Here is a 26,456-nt window from a genome sequence, read left to right on the forward strand (position 1 = left end):
AAGAAACTGAATTATAGCTCCTCTATGACAAATAATATGTAATATCCCAGGGTGTAAATACATCCACTTTTTGGCGCTTTGTGCAGCAGAATATTTTTCCATGTGAAAATGAAGGATGCCTTGTCTCGCGGTCAGATTGGTTGTGTAGAAGTTGCAGTAGCCTAGATAATGGCAACATTTTGAGAGAAGTGAGCTTTGTCAGCCACATCGGAGTGCCTGATGAATTCTGAAGCGACTTCGCCAATACTTGATGTGAAAAAAGGGCTGCTATCGATAATGGTAGGTGACTTTGTGTTAGATATTGTTTTGCAGTGATGTTTGCTCTAAATGGCATTGGTTCTGTCTGTAGATGGGCTATAGCAAGCCTCTTTGCTGTTCAGTGGTCAGTGCTGTGGAGTGGGGTTCATTCACTGAGACATATCATGAGTAAAGTACTTTAAACAAACAGTCTTTTCTTCACCAGATGGTCAAGGCACTCTTGTAAGGCAAAAAAGCACAGTACTTTAAAGTATATTATTTTTCTATGAGAGTAGATAATTTACTCAAGCAAGCTGAGCAAATGTTCAGTGCAGACAGTTACTGCTGATAGGCGGGGGAGTGGGACTTTGAGGATATGGTAGCTGCACAGACTGTCCCTTTTTTTGTCTGTTTAAATATTGCTCCTCACTGCTTTTAGTTCTGTCTCTGTTTATTTTATATCTCCATCCTCTGTGTGTTCAGTCTCTGGCCTCCTGGATCTGTAGTTACAGAGAGAAGTGTTATAACAAATATCTGAACGGGCAAACACAAGGACACCCGTCTGAAGAGTGCTGTGCATGCGGTCTCTCTCTGTAGGCTCAGGTGGTCAAGGTCAACGTTTGAAGTACTGGGCTGGCTCCACTGTGTTTGTTCTGCCATGTGCAGCACTGCTACTCTGATCCCCTTTTAGAGTGGTTAACTGTTTCCTCTCCTGCTAGGGCAAGATGACTCTGTTAACAACAATACTCTCAGCCAACCCCTTCTGTACTGCATGTCTGCCTGTCTTATGTCACGTCGTTCAAATCACTCTCCTTCTGTTTTTTTTATTTTAATGTTATTATTTGTTGACTCGGTCTTGGCCTCTCTCTCTCCTCCTTTCTTACTCTCTCCCTCGCTCTTTTTCTTATCCCCGTTCTCTTCAGTTGACCCCAACCCTTGTTGAGGTATGTCTTGGCGCTCTAATGTTCTCTGCTCTTGATATTTATTTCTGTCTGGGCTTGAGACAAGCCATTTACTGTGAGGGCTTTCAACAGCTGATCTGCATACTCACTCATGATGTCTTGATTTGACAACGGTGAGGTCTAGAATGTTATATGCAAATGATTGCTGCAGCAGATGACAGCGTTTCTTGTGTTGGACCAAAACTTCCATCTGTTTCGCATCTAGTAGATGTACCGCAAACCTCTGAACAGAATCCTAAGGAATGCTACTGTGTTTACAATTCTAAATAGTGTTAATGAATGAATATGCAATTATTATTATTATTCATTTTAGGAATCGTTTTGTTTTATTGAGAAATATGGGGGAGACAGTAGGGAGGAGATTGAGTGATGTGGAAGAAATCGGTAGTTAAATATTGGGCTATTTTGACGATTTATCATTTTGACAATATTGCAATATTTTTGTGCTTGTTTGCTGTTCCTGCACCAAAACGTAAGTATTTTTCCTTCATAGCTTGTTTTCAATGTTCTTTTATATATAGGGAGCCAATTTGTTTTCAGCACTATTATTTCCATAACTGATCAAAGCTTATTTTCTCATGGCTCTGGTCTCTCCGCAGCAGACATATGGTGAGCAATATGTTTGGGAAAACGAAACGTAATATATATATATATATATATACAGTGCATTCGGAAAGTTTCAGACCCTTTTACTTTTTCCACATTTTGTTATGTTACAGCCTTATTTTAAAATTGATTAATTGTTTTCCTCATCAATCTACACACAATATCCCATTATGACCAAGTGAAAACAGGTTTTTAGAATTTTTTGCAAAAACAGAAATACTTTATTTACATAAGTATTCAGACCCTTTGCTATGAGACTCGAAATTGAGCTCAGGTGCATCCTGTTTCCATTGATCATCCTTGAGATGTTTCTACTACTAGATTGGAGTCCACCTGTGGTAAATTAAATTGATTGGACATGATTTGGAAAGTCACACACCTGTCTATATAAGTTCCCACAGTTGACAGTCCAGAGCAAAAACCATGCCATGAGGTCAAAGGAATTGTCCGTAGAGCTCCGAGACAGGATTGTGTCGATGCACAGATCTAGGGAAGGGTACCAAAACATTTCTGCAGCATTGAAGGTCCCCAAGAACACAGTGGCCTCCATCATTCTTAAATAGAAGAAGTATGGAACCACCAAGACTCTTCCTAGAGCTGGCCTCCCGGCCAAACTGAGCAATCGGGGGAGAAGGGCCTTGGTCAGGGAGGTGACCAAGAACCAGATGGTCACTCTGACAGAGCTCCAGAGTTCCTCTGTGGAGATTGGAGAACGTTCCAGAAGGGAAACCATCTCTGCAGCACTCCACCAATCAGGCCTTTATGGTAGAGGGGCCAGTCAGAAGCCACTCCTCAGTAAAAGGGACTGGGAGACTAGTCAGGCTCGAAGGGAAAGATGAAAGGTGCTAAGTAGAGAGAGATCCTTGATGAATACCTGCTCCAGAGCGCTCAGGACCTCAGACTGGGATGAAGGTTCACGTTCCAACAGGACAACGACCCTAAGCACACTGCCAAGACAACGCAGGAGTGGCTTGTAGCATCATACGCAAGAAGACTCGAGGCTGTAATCGCTGCCAAAGGTGCTTCAACAAAGTACTGAGTAAAGGGTCTGAATACTTATGTAAATGTGATACTTTTTACTATTTTTATGAATGTGCAGAAATGTCAATCTGTTTTTACTTTGTCATTATGGGGTATTGTTTTTTTTCCCCCCCTTCATCAATCTACACACAATTGAACCCATTTTAGAATAAGTCTTTAACGTAACTAAATGTGCAAAAAGTGAAGGGGTCTGAATACTTTCCCAATGCACTGTATAGAATCGTGAGAATCGCAGTACATATCTTATTGGCACCTAAGTATGGTAATAATATCGTATTGTGAGGTCCCTGGCAATTCCCAGCCCTGCAAGACATACAGTACAGAAATGAGAGCCTGGACTGGGAGGTGATCCCTGGTCTTCGGTGGGGGACACTGAACTAGAGTTGTGGTGGTGTTATCCACTACTCGGGCAGGAATATGCACTTTTTATCAGTTGGTGCTTCCTTCTTCAGCAAATGGCTATATGGTGACCCTTACCTCATCTGAGAGGTGGTCGGCTAAATGTGTAATGCGATCCACCCACTGTCATAGGCAGACAATACACTTCTGGCCATATAGGCTGTTAGGTTCTAGTGACCTCATCTACAGTTAGTCAACAGAGCTTACCTCCTCCTCAAGCAGTTCACTCACTCTTCTTGCTCATGAAAGAAGCAGTGTCTCTGTGCTTTTTGCTTTGGCTACAAAAGACTGTTGGTACTGTCCACTGAATATGGAGGGGGGTGGGAGGAGAGGAGATTGTGAACGATGTTGGGTGATGCGTGGCTCAGAGCAGCGAGCTGCACTCGGATGCAGGCGGAAAGGAATGACAGGTCAAGGGTCGTACAGACGTCAACCGTCTAGTATGTGTCCAAATCCCACTTGTTTTTTGAGGAGTTTTGAATACAAATGCTTCTGGGAATACTGACCAGGGTTGGCACGAACATCTATTTTAATACAAATAAAAAAACGATGTTGACTTCCTGTAACAGTTTTGTGTCTTTGAGATACAGTATGTAACCCCCTGTAAATAACAGGTCTGCATGTCTGTTTTGATTGTCAGTCATTAGATTATTTAACTATAACTACCACCTTGACACAGAACTGACATGACTTTTATGACATGTGCAGATGGAAAGCGTTTGACTGCTTTCCTTTCTGGATTTGTAGCCGTTTGTTCCTGGTTCCTCTCTTGAGCTGAGATACAGACCAACATTTGAGGGTCAGCCTGAGCTTGGAAATATTTGACCCCAGACCAGAGGTTAGAGTTAACTTGTACCTACTCCCTAGTCTGTTCCTCAATAACAGATTTGTCTATTACTGAACAAGACAGACAGGCAGATTGTTGACAGTTGTCATAACCCTGGAGGGTGACAGGGTTTTACCAGTGATTGTTGTAAGAATTTAGAGCATTTTATCCCTTAACTGCTTAGAGGTTACTGCAGTGCTGAGACTGAGTAATAATCTGTGTCTCCTAAATTACACAACACAGAACCCCATTACATTACTGTCATTCATCTCTGTTGATTTCCCTTGAACACCTGGGCTATCAAATAGTCCTGCTTATATGCTTCCTGGTAGGCTGGGACAGGAAAGCACCGGGTTGTGTTCATTATGCACCAAACGGAAGGAATCTGTCTGAAATGGGGAGGGACAACCTGGACTTGTCCAATAAAAAAACTAGTTATTGTTTTCCATTGCAGCAGTTCATTCTAAAAGGTGCTTTGTTTTGGTTAAAATGCATTGTTTTTAGAGTGGGCTTTTGAAGTTTTTTGTGTTGGAGTAAAAATTTGAGATTAGAATTAGACTATTAGTGACATGAATGCAATTTACTGTAAACATAATATTTGAATCACCTACCAGAATGTTGTTGTAGTAGTATTGCTGTTTGACATAATAGACTGGAGATTGGTTAGTTGATTTGATCCTTGAGACAACATTTCTCTTCGGTCTTTTGAGTCAGTGCAACCTGCAAAAGCATGCTCTGGATAATTTATTGGATAATGTTAAAATGACATTCTTTATGAAGTTCTTCATAGACATGAGTGTGGGGAATTAATTTCTGTTTTCTTTTTTTTGGTAAGGTTATATTTCTACATTACAAACACAAACAAACCACGACATAACACCTGCCTAGACCCACTTGCTCACGCCCCTATCTCCAGCGCCCACATCACTGCCTGCACCATTTTTGTTTCTCTCCATCGCCCCCATGCACATTCAACATTTAGATAATAAAGCATTTGACCTTTCTATTGTGTTAAAGATGGAGGATTGGTTGATTTCCAGTTTTTAAGTATACATTTCTTCAAGATTATTGATGAGAAAAGTATCGACGAACCCATCGGGTATCTCACTACACCCTCATATGCCATGTCTTGAAATATGCAGACCGACGGTTTCTATGCCTTTTTAGTTTTCCATGTGGGCCAATTTATCGGTGGATTCTGAACAGTTATCCCAGGATTGTTCCATAGGGTTGTGTTTTTAGGGAGTGATATTGGTTCTTGTAGAATACGTTTCATTTTCTTCCATATTGTTAGTGTTCTTAACTATGAAGTTGTTAATATTCTTAACTTTGTCCTTTGAAAATAGACACGTGAAAAGATTTTGGGGATGGGCCTCCCGAGTGGTGCTGCGGTTTAAGGCACTGCATCGCAGTGCTAGAGACGTCACTACAGACCTGGGTACGATCCCAGGTTGTCGCAGACTGGGAGACCCATGAGGTGGTGCACAATTGGCCCAGCGTCGTCCGGGTTAGGGGACGGTTTGGCCGGCCGGGATGTCCTTGTCCCATCGCGCTCTAGCGACTCCTTGGCATTCTCTCAACCAGCTTCAACTGGAATGCTTTTCCAACAGTCTTGAAGGAGTTCCCACATGCTGAGCACTTGTTGGCTGCTTTTCCTTCACTCTGCGGTCCGACTCATCCCAAAACATCTCAATTGGGTTGAGGTTGGGTGATTGTGGAGGCCAGGTCATCTGATGCAGCACTCCAATACTCTCCTTCTTGGTCAAATATCCCTTACACAGCCTGGAGGTGTGTTGGGTCATTGTCTTGTTGAAAAACAAGTGATAGTCCCACTAAGCCCAAACCAGATGGGAAGGCGTATCGCTGTAGAATGCTGTGGTAGCCATGCTGGTTAAGTGTGCCTTGAATTCTAAATAAATCACCAACCGTGTCACCAGCAAAGCACCCCCACACCATAACACCACCTCCTCCATGCTTTACGGCGGAGATCATCCGTTCACCCACACCGCGTCTCACAAAGACACGGTGGTTGGAACCAAAAATCTCCAATTTGGACTCCAGACCAAACAACACATTTCCACCGGTCTAATGTCCATTGCTCATGTTTCTTGGCCCAAGCAGGTCTCTTCTTATTGGTGTACTTTAGTAGTGGTTTCTTTGCAGCAATTCGACCATGAAGGCCTGATTCACAGTCCCCTCTGAACAGTTGATGTTGAGATGTTTCTGTTACTTGAACTCTGAAGCATTTATTTGGGCTGCAATTTCTGAGGCTGGTAACTAATGAACTTATCCTCAGCAGCAGAGTTAAATCTGGGTCTTCCATTCCTGTGGTGGTCCTCATGAGAGCCAGTTTCATCATAGTGCTTAATGGTTTTTGCGACTGCACTTGAAGAAACGTTCAAAGATCTTAACATTTTCTGGATTGACTGACCTTCATGTCTTAAAGTAATGATTGACTGTCGTTTCTCTTTGCTTATTTGAGTTGTTCTTGCCATAATACGGACTTGGTATTTTACCTAATAGGGCTGTCTTCTACCTTGTCACAACACAACTGATTGGCTTAAACGCATTCAGAAGGAAAGAAATTCCACAAATTAACTTTTTAAGAAGGCACACCTGTTAATTGAAATGCATTCCAGGTGACTACCTCATGAAGCTGGTTGAGAGAATGCCAAGAGTGTGCAAAGCTGTCATCAAGGCAAAGTGTGGCTATTTGACCATGCGCATCTTCAATATGTACCCATTGTTCCTCTTTAGTGCATTTAACTATATGTCTCAAGTAAAAGCCTTTGGTGGCGAGTTGATACAATTCCAAGTCTGGAAGGTGAAAACCCCTCTCAGACTTAGGAAGACGAAAAACGTTCCATTTTATTCTATGAGTTTTATTTGACAATATAAAGTCTTATGACCGAGTATACATTTTTTAAATAATGTTTTCGGTGGGTTGATTTGGTATTATGAATAATAAATATAAAAATTTTAAGGGCCATGCCATTCTGAAGAGGTTTATTCTATCTGTAAGATTTATCGGAAGATTGTTCCATTTAATTAGATCTGCTTTCATATTGTTGAGTAATGGGATAAAGTTATCTTTAAATATTTGTTGTTTGTTGTCATTTATTAAGCATCCTAAGTATTTGATATGTTTTGTGTTCCACTTAAAGGATTGCTGTAGGTCATGAGTTATTTGTATTTTTCCTATTGCCATTTTGTTTTTCCCACATTCATTTTATATCCTGAGATTTTAGAGTATTCTGAAAATATTTTTAGCAAGGGGGACATTGAGTTTTTCATCAGATAATGTATTATTTGTGTATATTTTAGCTTTAGGACATTTTATATAATATTTTTATTAAATTTATTATTTCAGCCAGAAAGTTGAACGCGTCCAAAGTTTTGAATAGAACAGGCCATTCAAGATGGTTGAAAGCCTTTTCGGCATCAACAGCCATTATTGATTAATCTATATCTTGTTTTTTTGTATATTGTATTTAACTGAAACATGTTCTTGTATTTGTAAGTGGACAATTTTCATAAACCCTGTTTGATTAATATGTGTCAAGTATGGTAAGACTTTTGCTGTTCTATTGCTTATGAGCTTTATTATTATTTTATTGTCACAATTTATTAAACTAATGGGTCTGTAATCAGCAGGGGAATCTCCAGATTGTCCTGGTTTTAATAGAATTTAAATAAATATATATATATATATATATATATTTTTTTTTATTATTTCAAGGGATATTGATGTTTACAATTCAAACTCCTGGCTATTTTCAGTCATCTTTTTCTCATAGCACAATGTTTATTATATAAATAAAAGTTGATCCAGTGGTCAGACTATGAATCATACACCGCCCCATTGCATTCTGGTTGTTTTATTACTATTTGTTGTTATTGAACTTAGCTGTACTCTGGAGCAGCGCTTCTCAAGAAAGTCTGGCCGCAGCCCAACTATGACCTCATTTAATTTGACTGTGGTTGTTTTAAAGTCCATCTGTGTTAAAAGTCTTATCTGCTTTTTCACCACACTGTGTCTGGTTAATGATCAATAGGAAATTAATAGGGGATATTTGAATACTCTCGCAATGGCGGGATTGCACCCAAATATTATTTGTCAGCCATATTTCATTTTCTACACAAAGAAACAGCCTGTACCTCATTGTTTTCTACGACATTGTTCCAGAAATGAATAGTAGGAATGCACATACAGTGAGGGGGAAAAAGTATTTGATCCCCTGCTGATTTTGTACGTTTGCCCACTGACAAAGAAATGATCAGTCTATAATTTTAATGGTAGGTTTATTTGAACAGTGAGAGACAGAATAACAACAAAAAAATCCAGAAAAACGCATGTCAAAAATTATTAATTGATTTGCATTTTAATGAGGGAAATAAGTATTTGACCCCTCTGCAAAACATGACTTAGTACTTGGTGGCAAAACCCTTGTTGGCAATCACAGAGGTCAGACGTTTCTTGTAGTTGGCCACCAGGTTTGCACACATCTCAGGAGGGATTTTGCCCCACTCCTCTTTGCAGATCTTCTCCAAGTCATTAAGGTTTCGAGGCTGACGTTTGGAACTCGAACCTTCAGCTCCCTCCATAGATTTTCTATGGGATTAAGGTCTGGAGACTGGCTAGGCCACTCCAGGACCTTAATGTGCTTCTTCTTGAGCCACTTCTTTGTCGCCTTGGCCGTGTGTTTTGGGTCATTGTCATGCTGGAATACCCACCCACGACCCATTTTCAATGCCCTGGCTGTGGGAAGGAGGTTCTCACCCAAGATTTGACGGTACATGGCCCCGTCCATTGTCCCTTTGATGCGGTGAAGTTGTCCTGTCCCGTTAGCAGAAAAACACCTCCAAAGCATAATGTTTCCACCTCCATGTTTGACGGTGGGGATTGTGTTCTTGGGGTCATAGGCAGCATTCCTCCTCCTCCAAAGACGGCAAGTTGAGTTGATGCCAAAAAGCTCAATTTTGGTCTCATCTGACCACAACACTTTCACCCAGTTCTCCTCTGAATCATTCAGATGTTCATTGGCAAACTTTAGACGGGCATGTATATGTGCTTTCTTGAGCAGGGGGACCTTGCGGGCGCTGCAGGATTTCAGTCCTTCACGGCGTAGTGTGTTACCAATTGTTTTCTTGGTGACTATGGTCCCAGCTGCCTTGAGATCATTGACAAGATCCTCCCGTGTAGTTCTGGGCTGATTCCTCACCGTTCTCATGATCATTGCAACTCCACGAGGTGAGATCTTGCATGGAGCCCCAGGCCGAGGGAGATTGACAGGTATTTTGTGTTTCTTCCATTTGCGAATAATCGCACCAACTGTTGTCACCGTCTCACCAAGCTGCTTGGCGATGGTCTTGTAGCCAATTCCAGCCTTGTGTAGGTCTGCAATCTTGTCCCTGACATCCTTGGAGAGCTCTTTGGCCTTGGCCATGGTGGAGAGTTTGGAATCTAATTGATTGATTGATTGCTTCTGTGGACAGGTGTCTTTTATACAGGTAACAAACTGAGATTAGGAGCACTCCCTTTAAGAGTGTGCTCTTAATCTCAGCTCGTTACTTGTATAAAAGACACCTGGGAGCCAGAAATCTTTCTGATTGAGAGGGGGTCAAATACTTATTTCCCTCATTAAAATGCTAATCAATTTATAACATTTTTGACATGTGTTTTTCTGGATTTTGTTGTTATTCTGTCTCTCACTGTTCAAATAAACCTACCATTAAAATTATAGACTGATCATTTCTTTATCAGTGGGCAAACGTACAAAATCAGCAGGGGATCAAATACTTTCTTCCCTCACTGTACATAAAAGGAACAAAGCACTTCATAGGCCTACATCACAATATACAGAAATAATAAAACATTTCTGTGAAATTGAATCGCATTACTTTTTCTAAACTTTTCCCTTTAATCAGACACTAAACCAGGGCTCTCCAACCCTGTTCCTGGAGAGCTACCCTCCTGTAGGTTTTCGTTTCAAGCCATCAACCAGCTAATTATTAGAATCCGGTGCGCTAGGTTAGGGTTGGAACAAAAACCTACAGGATGCTAGCTCTCCAGAAACAGGATTGGAGAGCCATGCACTTGACTAATGCCAACCAAGCCACAGCAAAGACACCAGGGTTGTAGTCATTAGGCACCAAATGGAAGAAAACGGACTGGCACAGTGAGAGACCACCTGCACTTTTCCAATAATTAACGCTTTTTTTCGTTTTCTGTTGTAAAATGTATTTTTTTTAAATTACGAAATGAACATGACCCTGTTTTTGTGCTTGCTGCTGCAGTAGTGGTGTTTTTACTAGTGGTGTACACTATGGCCTAGTGGTGTTTTTACTAGTGGTGTTCACTATGGCCTAGTGGTGTTTTTTACTAGTGGTCTTCACTATGGCCTAGTGGTGTTTTTACTAGTGGTGTACACTATGGCCTAGTGGTGTTTTTTACTAGTGGTGTTCACTATGGCCTAGTGGTTCTCAGTATGTCTTAATCCTCTCACCACATCATAACAGATTTGCACAGATGGAGAGGTCCTGTCTATCTGTCTAGGCAGTCTGGCATGATTATGTAATCAAAACAGTGCTAGGAATGTGTAATTCTGGCTCTGCTTCAGGGGACACAAAGTTAGTACATTAGTACAGGATTCTCTGTCCTTTTTACTGTATTTGGTCTAGCTAAACAGTGTCAGTATTCCTTGTGAAATGTAATCATAAAATAATTGAGTATGGGCCTATAAAATAATGATCTATCTTGACATGACATCATACTACCTTATTTCTAGATATTTTTTAAGGTAAGGATATAAACAACTGCAGCCATGTTCATGTACAGTGTGTGGCAGAACAAAACTGTGAGCAATAAAGACCCTTCTGTTCAAACTCCATTTTCATCACTCACGTCAACTGTCATCTCACCAGAGTATCAAACATTACGTGATTACGTAAGTCTTCACTACCCCTGCATCTTTATGATTGATGCCTGTGTGTTTCAGCCTGCAAGACAGACAGAGACATCTTATTTCTCACTAGTGAAATATCCCCTCAGGACATTGGTGTTTCATACTGTTCTTTCATCTTGATTAATAGAGTTGATGTGATTTAGGCTGGAGCGTGCCAGCTTGACAGCTTATGTCTTACAGAGCCATTTTCTAGCTGTTGGAAATTTGGCAGTACATTAGCTATGTTTTCTCCTCTCCTTTGCTTCCAGACCAGACATGTTCCAACTCCCCTTTACTCATCTCTCGGTCTCTCTGTCTCGGTCTGTCTATCTCTCTTTCTCTCACGCTCTCATGCATATTGCTGCAATGCACAGAATGATCTAGTCAAATATGCTGCAATAGAGAAATATTGGAAGTTTGTCAGTGTCAAGATCAACATACTTCAACTATGAACAAGACACATTGTGCTGCAGTGCTGTGGGGGTTATGGGATGTTTACTGTACCATGTGCTTAGAAGAGAGGGAGAAAGTTGTTGTGAAAAGCCAAAGTAATTAGTTTTATAATGGGAATGTTTATTTAACTGGAACTGCCGTTCTGTGGCCAACAAGGCAGAGTTCATCTCAGCCTATGCTACCCTCCAGTCCCTCGACTTCTTGGCGCTGATGGAAACATGGATTACCACAGAAAACACTGCTACTCCTACTGCTCTCTCCTCGTCTGACCATGTGTTCTCGTATACCCCGAGAGCATCTGGTCAGCGGGGTGGTGGCACAGGAATCCTCATCTCTCCCAAGAGGACATTCTCTCTATCTCCTCATTTGAATTCCATGCTGTCACAGTCACTAGCCCATTCAAGCTTAACATCCTTATCATTTATCGCCCTCTAGGTTCTCTTGGAGAGTTCATCAATGAGCTTGACGCCTTGATAAGTTCCTTTCCTGAGGATGGCTCACCCCTCACAGTTCTGGGTGACTTTAACCTCCCTACGTCTACCTTTGACTCATTTCTCTCTGCCTCCTCCTTTCCACTCCTCTCCTCTTTTGACCTCACCCTCTCACCGTCCTCCCCCTACTCACAAGGCAGGCAATACGCTTGACCTCATCTTTACTAGATGCTGTTTTTCTACTAATCTCACTGCAACTCCCCTCCATGTCTCCGACCACTACTTTGTATCCTTTTCTCTCTCGCTCTCCTCCAACACTACTCACTCTGCCCCTACTCAGATGGTAATGCGCCGTCGCAACCTTCGCTCTCTCTCTCCCGCCACTCTCTCCTCTTCCATCCTATCATCTCTTCCCTCTGCTCCATCCTTCTCCCTCCAATCTCCTGATTCTGCCTCCTCAACCCTCCTCTCCTCCCTTTCTGCATCCTTTGACTCTCCATGTCCCCTATCCTCCCGGCCGGCTCGGTCCTCCCCTCGTGCTCCGTGGCTTGACGACTCATTGCGAGCTCACAGAACAGGGCTCCGGGCAGCCGAGCGGAAATGGAGGAAAACTAGACTCCCTGCGGACCTGTCATCTTTTCACTCCCTCCTCTCTACATTTTCTTCCTCTGTTTCTGCTGCTAAAGCCACTTTCTACCACTTTAAATTCCAAGCATCTGCCTCTAACCATAGGAAGCTCTTTGCCACCTTCTCCTCCCTGCTGAATCCCCCCCTCTCTGTGGATGACTTTGTCAACCATTTTGAAAAGAAGGTTGACGACATCCGATCCTCGTTTGTTAAGTCAAATGACACTGCGGGTCCTGCTCACACTGCCCTACCCTATGCTTTGACTTCTTTCTCCCCTCTCTCTCCAGATGAAAACTTGTGACGGCTGGCCGCCTAACAACCTGCCAGCTTGACCCTATCCCCTCCTCTCTTCTCCAGACCATTTCCGGAGACCTTCTCCCTTACCTCACCTCGCTCATCAACTCATCCTTGACCGCTGGCTATGTCCCTTCCGTCTTCAAGAGTGCAAGAGTTGCACCCCTTCTCAAAAAACCTACACTCGATCCCTCCGATGTCAACAACTACAGACCAGTATCCCTTTCTTTTCTGATCCAAACCAGTCAGGTTTCAAGACTGGTCATTCAACTGAGACTGCTTTTCTCTGTGTCACGGAGGCTCTCCGCACTGCTAAAGCTAACTCTCTCTCCTCTGCTCTTATCCTTCTAGACCTATCCGCTGCCTTTGATACTGTGAACCATCAGATCCTCCTCTCCATGCTCTCCGAGTTGGGCATCTCCTGCGCTGCTCACTCTTGGATTGCGTCCTACCTGACAGGTCGCTCCTACCAGGTGGCGTGGCGAGAATCTGTCTCCGCACCACGTGCTCCCACCATCGATGTCCCCCAGGGCTCAGTTCTAGGCCCTCTCCTATTCTCGCTATACACCAAGTCACTTGGCTCTGTCATATCCTCACATGGTCTCTCCTATCATTGCTACGCAGACGACACACAATTAATCTTCTCCTTTCCCCCTTCTGATAACCAGGTGGTGAATCGCATGTCTGGCAGACATATCAGTTTGGATGATGATTCACCACTGCAAGCTGAACCTCGCAAGACGGAGCAGCTCTTCCTCCCGGGGAAGGACTGCCCGTTCCATGATCTCGCCATCACGGTTGACAACTCTGTTGTGTTCTCCTCCCAGAGTGCAAAGAGCCTTGGCGTGACCCTGGACAACACCCTGTCGTTCTCCGCTAACATCAAGGCGGTGACCCGATCCTGTAGGTTCATGCTCTACAACATTCGCAGAGTACGACCCTGCCTTACACAGGAAGCGGCACAGGTCCTAATCCAGGCACTTGTCATCTCCCGTCTGGATTACTGCAACTCGCTGTTGGCTGGACTCCCTGCCTGTGCCATTAAACCCCTACAACTCATCCAGAACGCCGCAGCCCGTCTGGTGTTCAACCTTCCCAAGTTCTCTCACGTCTCCCCGCTCCTCCGCACAATCCACTGGCTTCCAGTTGAAGCTTGCATCTGCTACAAGACCATGGTGCTTGCCTACGGAGCTGTGAGGGGAACGGCACCTCCGTACCTTCAGGCTCTGATCAGTCCCTACACCCAAACGAGGGCATTGCGTTCATCCAGCTCTGGCCTGCTGGCCCCCCTACCTCTGCGGAAGCACAGTTCCCACTCAGCCCAGTCAAAACTGTTCGCTGCTCTGGCACCCCAATGGTGGAACAAGCTCCCTCACGACACCAGGACAGCGGAGTCACTCACCACCTTCCGGAGACACTTGAAACCCCACCTCTTTAAGGAATACCTGGGATAGGATAAAGTAATCCTTCTACCCCACCCCCCAAAAAATAAAAAATAAAAATAAATAAATAAATTGTAAAGTGGTTGTCCCACTGGCTATCATAAGGTGAATGCACCAATTTGTAAGTCGCTCTGGATAAGAGCGTCTGCTAAATGACGAAAATGTAAATGTAAAATGAGGCTAAATCCTACTCAAATTGATCCCTTTGTGGAATCCCAAGAGGACTCCTACCCCCTACACCAGGGATCGTCAAATAGATTCAGCCGTGGGCCTTTTGGTCAGGGGGCCGGAACATAACCTCGCTTACCTTTGTATACGATCAGTGTCTCTCTATTATGCATGGGAGTACTTGGGAACAGATTTCAAAAATTAAATTCACTTAGAGCTGATTTCCTGGTGTTTTTACAATCTTTTGTAAAAAAAACAAAACAATACTAATAAATAGAATAAAATAACTTGGGGGGCAAATTAAACCATCCGTGTGCCATATTCGGCCCGCGGGCCAACAGTTGGGGAGCCCTGCTCTTCACCCTAAGGCCTAGCCGGGTCAATTTGGTATTCTGCGATGTGTTATAAGATGGCTAGTTAAGGTTTACTAAAGTTCAAGTTGTCACGAAGACATGCTGTTTTCAAAAAGTGAAATAACACAAAGGTAAACAAAGAACAGGATGGACGTATTTGGGGAATATAACTATTGATCTTTTCTGGTATTACAGTTCAGACTGATAAAGAGCAGTGTCTGGCTGTGGTGGAGAGGGCCAATAATAGAGCGCACCATCTGTGTCAGTGAAGAATGCTAAATACTGTATCTTTGAGACCTCTTCCTCTCCATATTGTTCTGTACAGAGGTGTTACCTACAGTACTCACCAGCCCATTGTCTGTTTCAAAAACATTGAAGATAAAGATTGGTGTAATTTGTCAGAGCATATTGTTATGATGATGTAATCACCTCAAAGTTGATCTCCTATTGAATACATTCAGATCTCAACACAGCCTTGTGACATGAAATTCAACCCCTTGTTTATGGGTATTACTGTAGGCCTATATACACCTGCACCTAAGCTGTGTTCGATTACCCATACTAACATACTGTATACTACATACTTAATGAGTGTATACTATTAGTTCATTTTAGTGTACTGTAAACGAGCTGTATCCTTTCAGTTGAGCGTACTAGCGCTTTGCCTATCTACCGGAAGTTGATGCTGTTGCTATGCAACTTCTTGCTAGCTTGTCAGCAAAACAAATTACTAGCTAGACATTTTACGACTTCATTAACAATGTCCATTGAGAACTATACCACTTAGCTAAGCTAAGAATGACGTGAATAATCAAGTCAATAAACGTTAGGTGGTTAGTTAGATAGCATATAGTTAATACACTGTTCAATGTATTAGTAGCCAACTAACATTACGTAGCTAGCTAACATGCCGGTACATACTGCTGTAATGATATTCTATGCAGTTCTTAAGGATAGCGTAGCTAAGAAATTGTCAGCCAACATAACGTGTAATGTAACTTATTTGGACTTTAAGTGTATGTCCCTTTGTGTCTGTGTGTCAATAAAGTCATTACTTTATTACATTGCTCAACATTTTCTTAACATTTTTCATAATTAGGATACAAATTCATTGCTTTAACTATCTCGTCGGACTTCGGCTGCATATTTTCTGCCATTTTCTTCAAATCTGAAAAAGTTGTGAAGCCCCGCCCATTTTCTGAATTGCATTATGGGCCCCAAAAGCACGGAAATAGTGTCCACCGCTTGTATACTTAGTATTTTGGCGAATGTAGTACGACATCCGGGAACTTTTGGCATACTAACTATATCCATACTATGACCAATAAGAATACTACATACTCAATTTATGTCACAAATAGTGCGGTTAGTATGAGTATTTGAAGACATAAGGACCTATGTGTTTGTTAGCAATTATTGCCACCTAAAGGGTTAACAGCCTGGGAAAGACATGTCTAAGAGAACTAGAAAATATGCATTTCCTGAAGAAAATATGTGATTGCTTCAACAGTCTAAACGTATAAGAGGAAGAGGTCTTGCAGAAGCAAGCACATTAATAAATGGGGGTATTGTAGACCAGTGGGATTGACTCTTCTAAATTTTGTTCCGACTATATTTTCAGTTACTCTGAAATGATCTCATATTGTGTGATTGGTTGGGGCTGTAGGCTGAATATGTTTTACTAAGATTGCAGATGAGACACTGCCTGTCTCAGTTTATGTGGACCAGCCTTGCGTCATTGCATCTCTTGTACTCAGGTTAGCCTTTCTACCCCAGATTTAATCAATGATAGGTTTTACAAGGATGGTGCAACACACATTTTCCTACGTTTGCAATGCAACACTTATTACAATGTATGGGTAAACAAGGAGTTGATTATGCAGAGTTTTACAGCGCAACTACTGTACACACATTGTACTCTCACTGGGAGGCTTTGTGAAGTTGTTAGAGGCACCACCATTTTTACATTTACATTTACATTTTAGTCATTTAGCAGACGCTCTTATCCAGAGCGACTTACAGGAGCAATTAGGGTTAAGTGCCTTGCTCAAGGGCACATTTACGTCATTTAGCAGACGCTCTTATCCAGAGCGACTTACAAATTGGTGCATTCACCCTATAGCCAGTGGGATAAGCACTTTCCAAAATTTATTTTTGTTTAATATTTATTATTATTTTTAATTTTTTAAATTATATATATATATATATATATATATATATATATATATATATATATATATATATATATATATATATATATATATATATATATATATATATATATATATATATATATTTTTGGGGGGGGTAGAAGGATTACTTTATCCTATCCCAGGTATTCCTTAAAGAGGTGGGGTTTCAAATGTCTCCGGAAGGTGGTGAGTGACTCCGCTGTCCTGGCGTCGTGAGGGAGCTTGTTCCACCATTGGGGTGCCAGAGCAGCGAACAGTTTTGACTGGGCTGAGCGGGAACTATGCTTCCGCAGAGGAAGGGGAGCCAGCAGGCCAGAGGTGGATGAACGCAATGCCCTCGTTTGGGTGTAGGGACTGATCAGAGCCTGAAGGTACGGAGGTGCCGTTCCCCTCACTGCTCCATAGGCAAGCACCATGGTCTTGTAACGGATGCGAGCTTCAACTGGAAGCCAGTGGAGTGTGCGGAGGAGGGGGGTGACGTGAGAGAACTTGGGAAGGTTGAACACCAGACGGGCTGCGGTATTCTGGATGAGTTGTAGGGGTTTAATGGCACAGGCAGGGAGCCCAGCCAACAGCGAGTTGCAGTAATCCAGACGGGAGATGACAAGTGCCTGGATTAGGACCTGTGCAAGGCAGGGTCGTACTCTCCGAATGTTGTAGAGCATGAACCTGCAGGATCGGGTCACCGCCTTGATGTTAGCGGAGAACGACAGGGTGTTGTCCAGGGTCACGCCAAGGCTCTTCGCACTCTGGGAGGAGGACACAACGGAGTTGTCAACCGTGATGGCGAGATCATGGAACGGGCAGTCCTTCCCCGGGAGGAAGAGCTGCTCCGTCTTGCCAGGGTTCAGCTTGAGGTGGTGATCCGTCATCCATACTGATATGTCTGCCAGACATGCAGAGATGCGATTCGCCACCTGGTTATCAGAAGGGGGAAAGGAGAAGATTAGTTGTGTATCGTCAGCGTAGCAATGATAGGAGAGGCCATGTGAGGATATGACAGAGCCAAGTGACTTGGTGTATAGGGAGAAAAGGAGAGGGCCTAGAACTGAGCCCTGGGGGACACCAGTGGTGAGAGCACGTGGTGCGGAGACAGCTTCTCGCCACGCCACTTGGTAGGAGCGACCGGTCAGGTAGGACGCAATCCAGGAGTGAGCCGCGCCGGAGATGCCCAGCTCGGAGAGGGTGGAGAGGAGGATCTGATGGTTCACAGTATCAAAGGCAGCAGACAGGTCTAGAAGGACAAGAGCAGAGGAGAGAGAGTTAGCTTTAGCAGTGCGGAGAGCCTCCGTGACACAGAGAAGAGCAGTCTCAGTTGAATGACCAGTCCTGAAACCTGACTGGTTTGGATCAAGAAGGTCATTCTGAGAGAGATAGCAAGAGAGTTGGCTAAAGACGGCACGCTCAATAGTTTTGGAAAGAAAAGAAAGAAGGGATACTGGTCTGTAGTTGTTGACATCAGTGGGATCGAGTGTTGGTTTTTTGAGAAGGGGTGCAACTCAGCACCCTGAGAAACTGTAGGGTCCATTCAATGTTCCTACAAGTGATCTCTAATCAGGCTTTAGTAGTCATACAGAAACAGTACTGAACAACATTTACCTTCAGCCCCATCACCAGCATCTTCATCTAAAGAAGTTCTTGTGACCTTTTTTCAATCTGAGTTGGCCATAACTAGGGCTGGGCGATATGGCCTAAAAATCATATTTAGTTTTTTAAAAACTTATTCACAATATACACTACCGTTTAAAAGTTTGGGGTCACTTAGAAATGTCCTTGTTTTCGAAAGAAAAGCAATTATTTTGTCTATTTAAAATAACATAAAATTGATCAGAAATACAGTGTAGACATTAATGTTGTCAATGGCTATTGTAGCTGGAAACGGCAGATTTTTTAATGGAATACATAGGAGTACAGAGGCCAATTATCAGCAACCATCAGTCCTGTGTTCCAATGGCACGTTGTGTTTGCTAATCCAAGTTTATCATTTTAAAAGGCTAATTGATCATTAGAAAACCCTTTTGCAATTATGTTAGCACAGCTGAAAACTGTTGTGCTGATTAAAGAAGCAATAAACTGGCCTTCTTGAGACTAGTTGAGTATCTGGAGCATCAGCCATTGTGGGTTCGATTACAGGCTCAAAATTGCCAGAAACAAATAACTTTCTTCTGAAACTCGTCAGTCTCTTCTTGTTCTGAGAAATGAAGGCTATTCCTTGCGAGAAATTGCCAAGAAACTGAAGATCTCGTACAACGCTGTGTACTACTCCCTTCACAGAACAGCGCAAACTGGCTCTAACCAGAATAGAAAGAGGAGTGGGAGGCCCCGGTGCACAACTGAGCAAGAGGACAAATACATTAGTGTCTAGTTTGAGAAACAGACGCCTCACAGGTCCTCAACTAGCAGCTTCATTAAATAGTACCCGCAAAACACCAGTCTCAACGTCAACAGTGAAGAGGCGACTCCGGGATGCTGACCTTCTAGAAGAGTTGCAAAGAAAAAGCCATTTCTCAGACTGGCTAATAAAAATAAAAGATTTACGCCTATGTAGATATTCCATAAAAAATCTGCCGTTTCCAGCTACAATAGCCATTGACAACATTAACAATGTCTACACCAGGGGTGTCAAACGTCCGGCCCACGGGCCGGATCAGGCCCGCAAACGGGTTTAATCCGGCCCGTGAGATGATAAAAAAATAAAAATAATAATAATAATTTTGTAAAGTATAAAAATGCGCTGCAATTTTTCAATAAAATAAACTGCTGTTCCAATTGCGTCCACTGGATGGCGCAATAGCAATTGTGTTAAGCAAGCAAACTGTTTATACCGGGGCAGAGCAAGTAGGTCAAGCACGTGCAGCCAATGAGCTACTTTGTTTTGCCCGCGATATTTATTACGGCTTCTACTTTTAACATTATGTGCTTTGGCACCCTCATTGCCCCAATATGTCTCTGTCAAAAAAGAGAAAAGTGGACGCAGAGTGTTCCAAGAAAAATGGTCATCCTATTTATGCTGAATGAATATAACCTTCGTCGCCACTATGTGAGTCTTCATGCCGACAAATATGACAACTTTCAAGGACAGCGGAGATGAGAGAAGGTGAATGAACTGTTGGCGGGTCTGAAGAAACAGCAGTCTGTGTTTACTCACAGCCGAGACATCAGTGACGCTGCAGTGAAAGCTAGCTACCTCATTGCTAATGAAATCGCAGTGGCTTCAAAACCATTTAGTGAGGGTGAATTTGTAAAAACATGCATGATGAAGGCAGCGGAGATTGTGTGCCCTGAAAAGCGGCAGGCTTTTGCAAATATCAGCCTGACAAGAAACACAGTTGCAGACAGGATTTCCGATCTTTCAGTGAATTTGGACAGCCAGTTGAAGCAAAAAGTAAAGTCATTTATTGCGTTTTCGGTTGCAATTGATGAAAGCACGGACATTACAGATGTTGCACAACTGGCCATTTTCATCCGCGGAGTTGATGACACATTGACCGTCACCGAGGAGTTCGTGGAGTTGGTGCCGATGACAGATACAACAACAGCAGCTGATATTTTTACCGCACTCGTCGGCGCGCTGGACAGGGTCGGAGTGGACTGGTCCCGCGCTGTCAGCCTGGCTACAGATGGTGCGCCCTCAATGATCGGGAAAAAAGCAGGCATTGTGACAAAGTTCAGAGAGAAAGTGCAATCTGCAAATGGAGGACGTGATTTTTTGACTTTTCACTGTATTTTGCACCAGGAGGCTTTGTGTTGCAAGTCATTAAAGATGGATAACGTCATGAAGGTGGTCATCCAAACTGTTAATTTCATCCGATCCAGAAGCCTGAATCACCGTCAGTTTGACAGCCTTCTCAGAGAGAAAGACCACATCTATGGCCTGCCATACCACACTGAGGTAAGATGGTTAAGCCGAGGTGCTGTGCTGAGGCGTTTCTTTGATTTACGAGAAGAAATTGAACAGTTCATGGAAGAAAAGGGCAAACCAGTGTTAGAATTTCATTCCGCAGAATGGATGCAGGACCTTGCATTTATGGTGGATGTTACAGAGCACCTGAATATCTTGAACAAACAGCTGCAAGGGCGCAACAAAGTTGTCACGCAGTATTATGACAGCATACGTTCTTTCAAGTTGAAGCTGTCATTGAGGGAGACGCAACTTGCCGGTGGTGATGCAGCTCACTTCCCCTGTCTGAAAAATGTGTGCGCGACCCAACCTGTGGCAGACATGAAGCGGTTCAAAGATAAAATAACGGGACTGTTACGGGAGTTTGAGCAACGCTTTCAGATTTATGTTTTTATGTTGATGTGCTATTGTTTTTAATTGATTTTATTTTATTTGTATATTTAACCTATTCTTGACTCTGTGGTTCTTGCACTTGTTTGGGGAACAGGATTTCATTATTTTTATCTACATTTCTGCCTGAGAAATGACACCCTGATATAGTTCTGTGATCTGTGAAACAGTTCTGTTAATCACTGAGGCATTGTGTGTTTGTTCTTTTTCTTTAGAATTTTCAAATAAACTTGACATGTTTTATGATTAATAGTGATGTTGTGCTTGTACTATTTTGGACACACTGTCCTCAGGCTCCAGCTTTATGTTGTATGTTGATCGTATTAAAACAAAGAAAACAATCTGAAGTTGTTGTTTTTAAGTTATATATATATATACCATGATTTTTCCGGTCCGGCCCACTTGGGAATAGATTTTCCTCCATGTGGCCCCTGAGCTAAAATGAGTTTGACACCCCTGGTCTACACTGTATTTCTGATCAATTTGATGTTATTTTAATGGACAAAAAAATTGCTTTAATTTCGAAAACAAGGACATTTCTAAGTGACCCCAAACTTTTGAACGGTAGTTGTATGTGTGTGTGTGTGTGTGTGTGTGTGTGTGTATACAGTGAGGGGGAAAAAGTATTTGATCCCCTGCTGATTTTGTACGTTTGCCCACTGACAAAGACATGATCAGTCTATAATTTTAATGGTAGGTTTATTTGAACAGTGAGAGACAGAATAACAACAACAAAATCCAGAAAAACGCATGTCAAAAATGTTATAAATTGATTTGCATTTTAATGAGGGAAATAAGTATTTGAGCCCTCTGCAAAACATGACTTAGTACTTGGTGGCAAAACCCTTGTTGGCAATCACAGAGGTCAGACGTTTCTTGTAGTTGGCCACCAGGTTTGCAAACATCTCAGGAGGGATTTTGTTCCATCCTCCTTTGCAGATCTTCTCCAAGTCATTAAGGTTTCGAGGCTGACGTTTGGCAACTCGAACCTTCAGCTCCCTCCACAGATTTTCTATGGGATTTAGGTCTGGAGACTGGCTAGGCCACACCAGGACCTTAATGTGTTTCTTCTTGAGCCACTCCTTTGTTGACTTGGCCGTGTGTTTTGGGTCATTGTCATGCTGGAATACCCATCCACGACCCATTTTCAATGCCCTGGCTGAGGGAAGGAGGTTCTCACCCACGATTTGACGGTACATGGCCCCGTCCATCGTCCCTTTGATGCGGTGAAGTTGTCCTGTCCCCGCACCAACTGTTGTCACCTTCTCACCAAGCTGCTTGGCGATGGTCTTGTAGCCCATTCCAGCCTTGTGTAGGTCTACAATCTTGTCCCTGACATCCTTGGAGAGCTCTTTGGTCTTGGCCATGGTGGAGAGTTTGGAATCTGATTGATTGCTTCTGTGGACAGGTGTCTTTTAAACAGGTAACACGCTGAGATTAGGAGCACTCCCTTTAAGAGTGTGCTCCTAATCTCAGCTCGTTACCTGTATAAAAGACACCTGGGAGCCAGAAATCTTTCTGATTGAGAAGGGGTCAAATACTTATTTCACTCATTAAAATGCAAATCATTTTATAACATTTTTGACATGCGTTTTTGTGGTTTTTTTGTTGTTATTCTGTCTCTCACTGTTCAAATAAATCTACCATTAAAATTATAGACTGATAATTTCTTTGTCAGTGGGAAAGCGTACAAAATCAGCAGAGGATCAAATACTTTTTTCCCTCACTGTGTGTATGTATGTATGTATGTATATGTGTGTGTGTGTGTGTGTGTGTATATATATATATATATATACACACACACACATACAGTTGAATTCGGAAGTTTACATTCACTTAGGTTGGAGTCATTAAAACTTGTTTTTCAACCACTCCACAAATTTCTTGTTAACAAACTATAGTTTTGTCAAGTCGGTTAGGACTGCTACTTTGTGCATGACACAAGTAATTTTTCAAACAATTGTTTGCAGACAGATTATTTCACTGTATCACAATTCCAGTGGGTCAGAAGTTTACATACACTAAGTTGACTATGCCTTTTAAACAGCTTGGAACATTCCAGAAAATGATGTCATGGCTTTAGAAGCTTCTGATAGGCTAATTGACATCATTTGAGTCAATTGGAGGTGTCCCTTCAAACTCAGTGCCTCTTTGCTTGACATCATGGGAAAATCAAATGAAATCAGCCAAGACCTCAGAAAAAAACATTGTAGACCTCCACAAGTCTGGTTCATCCTTGGGAGCAATTTCCAAATGCCTGAAGGTACCACGTTCATCTGTACAAACAATAGTACGCAAGTATAAACACCATGGGACAACGCAGCCGTCATACCGCTCAGGAAGGAGACGCGTTCTGTCTCCTAGAGATGAACGTACTTTTGGTGCGAGAAGTGCAAATCAATCCCAGAACAACAGCAAAGGTGTCACGAGAATTTCTATTTCTAATTAAACTCAATGCTTTGAATATTTCCCAGTGGGTGTAAGGCTCTGGTTTTCATGAATTAAACAGATCTCCAGTCAGCAAGAATCATCAGTATCTTTATTCATGAGAGCTCTGGCGCCCAAACACAGACTTTTTATATCCCTTCACACAAAGGAACTTTGCACCTCCCACCTTTTAGGCGGCCTGTACATTTCCACAGTCTAACCCCCTCCTCTGTTAGTGGGTTTATAATGATAACCCTAACAGAGTTTACACAGTCATTATCAGTATCGGGGTGGAACAATTTTAGTCATTTACCATAATTCCTCTGTCAAAAGGACCTTGTGAGGATGCTGGAGGAAACAGGTACAAAAGTATCTATATCCACAGTAAAACAAGTCCTATATCGACGTAACCTGAAAGGCCGCTCAGCAAGGAAGAAGCCACTGCTCTAAAACCGCCATAAAAAGCCAGACTACGGTCTGCAACTGCACATGGGGACAAAGATCGTACTTTTTGGAGAAATGTCCTCTGATCTGATGAAACAAAAATAGAACTGTTTGGCCATAATGACCATCGTTATGTTTGAAGGAAAAAGGGTGGGCTTGCAAGCCGAACACCATCCCAACTGTTTTTAGTTTTTGCTGTCATAAAGGCTTAACCTTTATTTTTTTTATTTTTTTTTTACAAGACTCTCAGGTACGCTTATAATTGATTTAGTGTTTACATTGTTCCAAACAGTCAAATTATATTGTAATCTAACAGCACCTGTTTGGCACACAGAATATGCATGCAGCGCTTGCTCCTTTATCTTATTTTTCTTGATCTCCAGTATTTTCCACGACTAGTCAAATGTATTCCACAGATCTGACTCCCCTTTACCTAGGGCTGTTCTTTCGACCAATCAATTGGTAAATATTTTTACATGTGAATTTTTCCATATGTGTTTTAATAAAACTAAAATCCAAATGCCTCGGATGCCAGAGATCTAGATAACCAAAAGAAAAAAACCAGACCCAACTATTCTCCTTCTGCTCCTGCTGGCTTTTTGCAGATTCTGCCGTTATTTTCCTGAAGTTGCTGGTAATAGGCTACACGAGGAGTCGGCAACCTTTCTCATGTGGAATGCCAATTTATCTTACCATTTCTACCCATCTGCGTTCCAGTTATGGTTTTCATATGCACATTTTCATGGAACAGTTTCATTTAATATATAATGTTTTCATATCTCAATCATTGTCATGTGGTTAATCAACATTCTATCCAAATCTAAATGAAAATGATACAAACCTAAAAAGTAACTTATATTGCCAACTATGTGAAAATAGCCTACATGGTCAACCCAATATTATTTTAGTCGGGGACAGCCCTACTTGTAGCAGGCATTATGCTATGGAACACCGGTTTCATCATCAATCTCTCAAGCCCAAGTGCTAGTGATTAGCCAGCTAATCTTTTATATTTCAAGTTTAGCCAACTTGGATCTGTTTGCTAGCTAATAAGGTTGAACAGTTGAGTTGTTATGAACACACCCTTCTGTCTGTCTCCAACTGTTTGAAAAGCATGCTAGCCTGTCCACTTTGTTCTGATGTTGAAATCAAGTGGCCTACCTTATTTCTCAGAATGAGAGGGAGTTGCCAATTCCTTATAGAATTGTTTTATGCTTATTACACATTTATAAAACACAGACTAGACCACTAGTATAACAGTATTTGGCTAAAATGCTGTTAGCGGTAACCCAATGCTGCGCGCTACAAACCTGAGCATTCATTTTCCAGAATCAATGTTCATTGATACTCTTATTTTAGTAGTGTCTGCTCTGCATGCAATTTGAGGAGTTGAGACATAAAAAGGGTATCGTTAGAAAAGTTAAGTTCTCCTTTATTACAGTAAAATAATGTCACAATGTCTTTTGGTGTCCATGTGACCGACTCTGTTGGACCAAACCTCAAATGCTAATAGCGATTTGAAACCGCTTGTCAGAGGGGAAATATGATCTCACCTTTGTTGGCGTGAGATGCAGGGGCTTGGTGTGTGTGTGTGTGTAAACCATAGAGGAAGAGGCGAAGCGAGAGGTTTCGCTCTCGCTAAAATATGTCCGAAATAAGCCCACCGGTTTCTATGGGCTTATTTTGGACCTAAGCTTGCCTTCCCGCCTTTGGGACAACGACTGCCATTGTTAGGGTGGAGACATGCATCTCGTAATTTTATACATATCTTTGGTGTAAATGGGAAGGTGCACACAGAGGAGCAAAGGAGACGAGACCAAAAATACAACATGAGAACAAGCAGATATAAACGCTTATAAAAACAAAAAATAACAAAACCTTGATTCTTGCGATACAGGCATTTTGGAATATCGTGCAAAAACATACATTCGAATTAATGAAATGAATTAGATAAATCTCCCAGCCATAACCCACCAGTGGGGTTCTTGATCCACCATTTGGGATGCATTGACCTAACCTAACATCCTCCTTTCCTCTCCTGCAGTTGGATAACATCCTGTACCCTCCATCCATGCCCTTCCGGAAGTCCAGTAACCCTGAGGTGATCCACGGCCTCGCCCTCAAGTTTAAGAGACAGCTCAGTGAGGACGGCAACAACCTCCGCAGGGGAAGCCTAGGGGGCGCTCTCACAGGTAACAAACATATTGCCCTGCAGGTGCACATACTGTACACACACACATGCAAAAATGCTAGCATATGCAAGCATGTACTTATGCATGCACACACGCAGGAACACACAGAAACACAAGATCAAGAAGA

At 42.4% G+C, this 26,456-nt stretch overlaps 1 protein-coding gene and 1 long non-coding RNA gene across 6 annotated transcripts in view; one reads left to right on the forward strand and one right to left on the reverse strand.

Annotated features, from left to right (window-relative positions):
- The window catches only part of LOC311127976, a 1,008,662-nt gene that overhangs the window by 892,560 nt on the left and 89,646 nt on the right, over nucleotides 1–26,456 (reverse strand). The window lies entirely within an intron of this gene.
- LOC311127968 (microtubule-associated serine/threonine-protein kinase 1-like) overlaps nucleotides 1–26,456 on the forward strand; it is a 170,814-nt gene that overhangs the window by 14,378 nt on the left and 129,980 nt on the right. For all 5 annotated transcript variants that reach the window (XM_084159879.1, XM_084159880.1, XM_084159881.1 and 2 more), the window contains exon 2: nucleotides 26,182–26,329. In XM_084159879.1, the coding sequence (XP_084016005.1) occupies nucleotides 26,182–26,329 (148 nt within the window). The remainder of the gene's footprint in view (nucleotides 1–26,181; nucleotides 26,330–26,456) is intronic.

The sequence above is a fragment of the Coregonus lavaretus genome (assembly GCF_964263955.1).
Source record: "Coregonus lavaretus genome assembly, chromosome: 4".
NCBI classification, from domain to species: domain Eukaryota; kingdom Metazoa; phylum Chordata; class Actinopteri; order Salmoniformes; family Salmonidae; genus Coregonus; species Coregonus lavaretus.